Consider the following 7,659-nt stretch of genomic DNA (forward strand, 5'->3'; position numbering starts at 1 on the left):
GATGTCCCCCAAACGCGGCACGAACAAAACACGTCCCCCAAACGCTCAATCCGGCGCGGTTTGGGGGACGCTTTGGGGGACGCGACTGGAGATGCTCTAATATCACCTAATGATACATTATATAAGTTCTGTCATCGCCTATATGGCGACCATCTCGAGTCTCCACTCGGTAAACCAGACCAAAACGGAGGTTTGCCGTTTGCCGAACTATCCCCGCAAAAAACTAATCCCACGGCTAAAAATCAGTCCGATGGAAGCTCCGAACCCTAGGCCTCTTGGAGCGGCCGGCGCCGGCGCGTTCATATACGCATCGACTCGATTCCTCATTTCCTACGACACTCCAACGTCGCCACCTGATCTCCTGCCCCAATGCGCCGCTTCTCCTCTCTCTCGCGACCTCTCCTATCTTTCATGGCCTGTGCTCCGCCTCCACCAGCTCTTCCGCCACGAGTTCCCCTACTCATAGCAGCTCCTCGTGCGCCTGGTCGTCGTGTTCACAGGTGTGTTTTCTTGTTCCGATACCAAAGTTTACGCCTTTTGTTGGTTGCAGTAGTTTTTTTAAATCTAATTTCCTTAGTAAATCCCAATATGATTCCCAAAATAGACAAAAAAAAAATGCTCAAAGTAAATAGAAATCGATTTCAGTCCCATTACGATTACGATCCCGAATGCTGATACATTTTATATTTGCGTCGGATGCTTAGAATGGCTTTTTAATTGCTCTTTGTTGGTAGAATTCTTCATGGATCTCGTAACATGGGGAGCATCAGTGAAGTAAAAGACGACGAGACTTGTATACCAGACTTACTTCTGCTCAACTCTTCTGCCAATGACCACTCTGCCGTCACCCAAGGCATGACAAACATAGAAACGAGGGGCAGAACCAAGGAGGTTACTACTCACTATGTTGACCTCCGTGAGGAACACCATCAGGAAGACGGAGGTAGTGTAACCAATGATCACAAGGGTGTAATTATGGTCAGTGATGACGAAGAAATGCCTTGTTACCCCATCGAAAGTGTATTTCCTATGCATACATTACCAAATAGCAGCCACCGCAGTGGTTCTATATACAGGAGTATATGGAATAAATTTTATCGTGTCTCAGACCGTAGTGAGAGTAAGTGCTCAGCATCTGTTTTCTTACTTGGTGAACTGACATATTATATGTTCAAATTCTAAGGTTGTTAATTTTGCTTTGGAAAAAATCTTTTGACCAGAAACAGTACTATATTAAAACCACAGATATTTACATCAGTGCATACACTCAATTACAAAGAAGGATCAGATTCTATCAATGAAAAGAGAAATAGTGTTTCCCAGATTCTATCAATTTTACTTTATTTCGTTTACTGTTACTAGTTAAATGCTGGTGCGTTGCCATTGATAAAATGGTAATTCGTCAAATGGTACTCAAGGGTTGCTGTGGCTGTTTGCAAAACTAGAGAGACAGCTAATGGTTGTGCCTTAATGAATTACAAAAATGGGTTTGATTCACAACATAATGATATTAGCATTTTGTTCCATACAAGTTTTACATTGATATTTTGTGAGGTGATAAATGGTATCATTCTCTATGCTATGGAATATGTTCATAACTTTTTTTTTCGCAAGTATTTAATATGGTAAAAAAAATTAGGTGCTCGCAACCTACAGAAATAGTCATGAAAAATGATTTCTAGAGAGAAATTTCCATCAATTGGTGCTGACCTGTATTAGTAGTTCTTGGGGGCGAAGTGAACTGGGATGTAGCCAATGGTTATGAAATATTTTGGGAGAATTAATGGACTTTTTCTTTCTTCTGAGACAGCAAAATTCATACGGAGTAGTTAAAAGAACATAGCTAGTAGTGTACGCTTAGATATAAATGAATGTAGTGTTCGCTTTATCGCTTAGATAAAAATGAATGTAACAACAGGACCATGGTGTTTCTCAGGTAGCTTGTTCACTTTTCGTAGAATAAGTATTAGCTTACTTTATTAATTTGAAATAACAATATAACTTTCTAATTTTGTATGAAGCTCGGTTGGAGGCGAAGATGCATTCAGAATCCACAAGTGATTGCTTCTCGCGCGATGGAGAGTGTATGATTCATACACCTTGTTGCATGCTGCAGTTTTTCTCATTAAAGTTGGCTAAAATTCCTGTGAACAGTGGCTCAGTGGAGTTGTATGGATACATAGCAGTACGGGATGGTCTGGATCGATTGCTTAATTATGTCGTCAACTTTAGCAGAGATGACCCCATCATCGTGGAGCAGGTGCACATTCATACTTAACTGCACTTGTTTGAATTAATAAGCCTACCTAACAAACTTATAACATGCATAGAGCAGATGAGTTTCGGTTATACATACTCTCGATGGCAGCGTACAACCACTCAAATCTCTTTATATCATTATGGTTTTTTCTAGTGATTGATTTGTCCAAAAGTAACAGAATAATACTTTCAATTTGTGTATAAGCCACTGCTATGCTAAGTTTGTACTGTGAAGTTCTGATTACTAGGACACCAGTTATAAACTATAAAATGAAGTATCATATATTCTTAACAAAATAGGGCTAGGCTCTCTTTTGCTAGTACTTTGTATACCACACATATGGATTTACTTTTCTTATAGGTATATGAAGTTGCATAGTGTGAATGATCTCATAACTAAGTCGTTTTCTTTTTCTCTATTCATTTAAACGGGCTTTTGTAATTAATATCTGGGATTCAAAACAAAATCAAATGAATAGTAGATAATTTACCCCATATAATACCATGATGCACTTTGTAGCCATTCAGTTTGATTCGTGATAAAATGATTTAGATATCAATTGTATAGTACCCTTTCGATTAAATAATGTTACATCTGAAACATCATAAGGGGAGTATTTTGCTTTATATGTTGATGATGATTTACCTATTTATTAAAAAATATTAAATAATAATAATCCTGTAGGGTTCTCTCATCAACATGAATGGCCCTAAGCGAGCGATACATATGTATGACACTGTTTTCATTGAGTATGACATGAAGATCAAGACAGGTGAGCAAGAAAAAGATGATCTACAGCTGATTGATGGTCTATCAGGCATAGACGACACAGGCATATGGAATTGTCGCACAATAACAAGACGCATCCATGGTGATTCTGGCGCAGTTGACATAACTGTATTGCGTCTTGAGAGTGCTGTTGAGGGGACTGTAGAAGTTTCCATATCAGAGGTGAAATGCAGTTTCAGTTTGTGTCTTGGCTGTATCATCAATGGTTTCAATGAAGAAATCTGTCTCTTTGATTGCACCGTTGGTGAATCAAGTGTTTTAGAGAGGTCTGTGGTAGCTGTCGTCATGGGTTCATGGATGGATTTAAAGTTCAAGATTGGCCCAGAGTCCTCCAGTTCTGCTGAAGTCTGTTCCTTCGAGGCAAGCAACCATGGGCTATCTACTCAACAGATAAAGACTAATTTTGCATTGATCTCAGTTAAGGTGACTTGGTCAACTTTGGAATAAACGTTGTGAAACAACTGTGTGGGGATTTTGCCAATATATCAAGTTTGCCAGTCTAGACTCCGGGCTTCTGGCAAAAAAATGAAGCACTCAAGCATATATAATAAAATTACTTGGAAGGTTAGCCCGTGGGATGATATATATGCTTGCAAAAGTTTGTTAAATAGTATTATTTGAAAAAAAAATTGAAGGTACATATGTGATATATCCATTACTTAGTTTGTGAGATGGTCTGGTCTAGTCGGGGCAGAGAAGAAAGCAGATAGGGATACATTTTTGGCAATCCTTAGCCTAAAGCAGATAGTAAATTACACCTGTAAGATAGAACTTTTTTCTTACTTTCTGGTTCATGTATCAGTGATCGGGGTCGTCCTTGTCATTGTCAGCATCAAAAGAGAGGATGATCATCTTTGTACATGGCACGGGGAGAGCTGGAGCGGGTTGAGCCCCATGGAGGGTATTACTGCTCGGATTCATTATCTTTTTTTTTTTAAACAGGGGCAAAAGATTTCCCCATTCGATTAATTAAGAAAAGTGTTTGACAATATTATAGTCTGAACAAAACAAGATACAAGGGATTACTATCCTTGCATTATTTTGCACAAACGCTTAGCACCTGCAGTAACCCATAAGTGAGTTTCCTTTTTAATGAAATATAAGATTACAAGGGGGTGCATGCTTGTTGTGGAACACCTAAGCATTCCTCTCATTCCAAATGTCCCAAGTGACGAGCAAGGATAGAAAGGTGATGGCCTTGCGGTTAGGGGTACTACCGGTTGTCATCATCCTTCACCAAGTGTCGATCGAGCGCCCCGTCCATTGGGTTGGTTGGATGTCGTGTGTGGATGCTCAACCAGATCTTGGTAGATTGCCAAAGCCGGATGGTGTAGCGACAATGGACAAAGAAGTGGCAAACCGACTCTGTAGTTTGCTTGCAAAAGGGGCATAAACCACAATTTGATCACCCTCTCTTTTATAATTGGTCCACCGTCCAAATTCTCTTTTACGCAAAAAGCCAATCGAAAAATTTGATTTTAGGGGGATGGATAGGGTGGGCCCCATGAATTGCAACGCATATGCCAATTTGGCGGTGCACTCCCCATTTCCCACGAGCTTCCAACTAATGCCATCTTCGGAGTTTTCATCAAATTGCACATTTTGCAAGGTAAACCAAAGCTCAATGAATTGAGTGAGGTGCTCCAAGGGAAAATTGTAGCTGAGGACCACCTTCTCAACCCATGCATTGTCTTCCAAGGCCTGTTTTACGTTCCATGATTTTCTATTAGAAGAGTACAAAATGAGAGGTAAATTCCTTGGGCTTTCTTCCATGCAACCATGCGGCTTCGCAAAAAGGTGTTTTGCAACCATCGCCAATTGCGATGTCGGTGGCGACATAGAAGATATCCATATCCTCCATGGAGGAGCACGGGTTACTAGAGCCAACCCAAATTTTGGACCGATCTTTCCACTCGAGCCAAGGCCAACGAAGGCGGAGCGTAGTGGCGTACTTATCCAAATGCCTCACGCCAACGCCTCCAAGCTTCTTAGGGCGACGAACTGTTTCCCAATTAACTTTGCATTAAGTGCCGCTGGTGGTATCCTTAGCCGACCAAAGGAAGGCTCTCTCGATCTTGTTGACTAATTTCAAGGTGGCGGAGGGGACAACAGGCGGGGTCAAGTAGTATGTAGCTTGAGAGGTAATGATCAATTTGACAAGGGCCGTGCGACCCACTGTGGTAAGTAATGTTGAGGAAATTGCTTATCAGGGTCAACCCCTGATGATTAGGGATTAATAGGCAAATTTGACAAGGGCCGTGCGACCCACTGGTAACATACTTCCCGTTCCAAGTTGGTAGTTTCCCGGCACATTTGTCCTCGAGGTTTTGGAACTCGACCCTTTTGTGTTGCCAAACCGAAAGAGGTAGGCCAAGGTACTTCCAGGGGAAATAGACCCTAGTTGCCTGAATGCCCTCGATGATGTTGTCTAGGTCAATGTTGCCACATTTAATGGGTACCACAACCTTTTCTGAAAGTTTGTGCGAAGCCTGCTGACCTCACCGAAGCTATAAAGGATCTTCGCCAAATTCATAATATACTCCTTGAAAGGAGCCACAAAAAACGTGGCATCACTCGCATATAGAGATGTTCTCATGATTTCTCCTCTACCCCGGAGCTTCTGAAGGAAACCATGCCAATTTGCACCATCCAAGATTTGTGTGAGGGGGTTAATGGCAAGCACGAAGAGGAAAGGTGAGAGCGGGTCTCCTTTCCTAAGTGCTTGGCCATGCATGATTGAGGCTCCCACAATGCCTTAAGGAAAATGTGGGAAGACGAAGTTGTGAGCAAAGCGATAACCCAATTGCGAAAGCGACTTAGGAAGCCCCGGCGTTGGAGAAGATCCACAATGAAATCCCATCTTATGGAGTCAAAGGCTTTACGAATGTCAAGTTTGAACAAAGTTGAATGGATTGTTAGCGAACAAGAGGGGGGTGAATGGTCGCTACACAAATTTTCTAGCTTTTTCATTTTTTAGGCGCGATGCGGAAGTAAAGGTTGCAACTTTGATGATAGGGGTGTTCCTAGTATGATCCTAGCGATGCAACGAGTAAAGGAACCGAACAAGATAGTAAGAGAGAGGGAGCGGGACAATCGGGGTAGCGGAGACGAGGCGAGGTTTGTTTCCCGCAGTTCCTCCCACAAAAGGGAGTACGTCTGCATTGAGGAGGTGCGAATCCCGAAGGCTCGACAGCCACACAGGCCTCACCGTGTTCCTCGAGAAAGCCCCACGAAGGAGTTTCCTCTTCTCCACTAAGTAACCGGTCGAGGCGACGATTCCTTCACAAGGTTGGGGCGAGCTCCACAAACACCGAAGGCTCCCAACACCCTATGGGGCTAGCACAACTCGAAGCTAGCCTCCATAGGAGCACTTCTTCCAAGATCCCACCATAGGAACCCTAACTCCAAGATCCACTAAGGACTAGATGATATTGGTGAAATCTCTCTTGGTAGAACTATAGATCGAGGTCTCCTCCACCAATCCTCAAAGGTTGGGCAAGATTGGTTTGGTAGGGAGGGAGATCCTCAAGGTTTTGAGCTCAGCAACAATGGAGGAGAGAGAGAGAAGAGTTGAAACGAGCTGGGAGATCCTCAAGGTTTTGAGCTCAGCAACAAGGTTTTGAGCTCAGTAAAAATGGTTTCATCTTTCCCTCTCCAACCGCGTCACCTCGCAAAACACATAAAACCAGAAAACCTATAAGCTACGCTTGAGTCTTCTGATCCTGATGCGTTCAATGAGGGTACCGTGCACCTATAAATCTATCAAAAACAAACTATGCACACGTTGAAATTCATTCTAGTGTTGCTATCAAATACACAAAACAGGAGGTATAAATTTTGCTCTTTCAAAAGCGTCAGAATCTTCCCTTTGTGAAATCTCTTGGCAAGTTTCTTCACGCAAGAAGTTCTTGATGAATGCAATTTGAGCATTAGAAAAGAGCTCATTCATGAGGGGTCCAAGCCGAATAGGTTGTTGTTTGGTCCTTCTTCAACCTCGTCCAGTCTGCTGCTTTCTTCAGAGATGTGAGGTGGTGGCCGGCTGGTCTCTTCGCGTTGACGACAAGTGGTAGGTGTAGGTGTGGCCGTCTTCGTGTTATGTAGGAGTGGTAAAACAACAGTGCCTCCTCCGGCGAGACAATGCGCAATAGCTGGCTGCCAGTGGAGGGAAGCTCGACATTGTTCATCCCTCCAAAATCTCCTTAATCCATCGACGGTGTATGACAGGGCGTCATTCATATCGAGTCTCTATATAAACGGAAACTTTTCTGCAAGAAAACAATATTCTTGTTGTGTGCAGAGAAGAATAGGCGGGTCATAGAAGGTTAATGCACTACTAGGAAAAGGCTTACCGCCGGCGACCTCAAAAGGCTTACCGCCGGCACTTTCGGATTCGCCGGCGATCACCTCGCCGGTGGTAAGTGGTTACCGCCGGCACCTTTCATTTCGCCAGCGGTAACGTGACGTTATCCCCGGCGCTTTCGTGTATTCGCCGGCGGTAATTTGGTACCACCGGCACCTCCATACTTGCCGGTGGTATTTTATGTTACCCCCGGCACATAGGCGAAGGCGCCAGCGGTATGTTGAATAGGATTAAAAAAAAAGTACGAAAA

The 7,659-nt window shown here is 43.0% G+C and overlaps 1 protein-coding gene across 1 annotated transcript; it reads left to right on the forward strand.

The window, feature by feature from the left end:
- The first annotated feature begins 241 nt into the window (after positions 1 to 241).
- Positions 242 to 3,986, forward strand: LOC127307174 (uncharacterized). Its single transcript, XM_051337882.2, has 4 exons — positions 242 to 500; positions 735 to 1,120; positions 2,022 to 2,260; positions 2,945 to 3,986. The coding sequence occupies exons 1-4, from the start codon at positions 370 to 372 to the stop codon at positions 3,494 to 3,496; spliced, it is 1,308 nt and encodes a 435-aa protein (XP_051193842.1). The 5' UTR covers positions 242 to 369; the 3' UTR covers positions 3,497 to 3,986.
- Positions 3,987 to 7,659: the final 3,673 nt, after the last annotated feature.

This window comes from Lolium perenne, chromosome 6 (assembly GCF_019359855.2).
Source record: "Lolium perenne isolate Kyuss_39 chromosome 6, Kyuss_2.0, whole genome shotgun sequence".
Classification (NCBI taxonomy): domain Eukaryota; kingdom Viridiplantae; phylum Streptophyta; class Magnoliopsida; order Poales; family Poaceae; genus Lolium; species Lolium perenne.

Bases quoted from the DNA above. Each gene is read 5' to 3' on its own strand.
- LOC127307174 (XM_051337882.2), top strand. From the start codon at position 370: ATGCGCCGCTTCTCCTCTCTCTCGCGACCTCTCCTATCTTTCATGGCC. The intron at 1,121-2,021 runs GTAAGTGCTCAG...TTTTGTATGAAG, and splicing joins TGTCTCAGACCGTAGTGAGA to CTCGGTTGGAGGCGAAGATG. The intron at 2,261-2,944 runs GTGCACATTCAT...ATAATCCTGTAG, and splicing joins ACCCCATCATCGTGGAGCAG to GGTTCTCTCATCAACATGAA.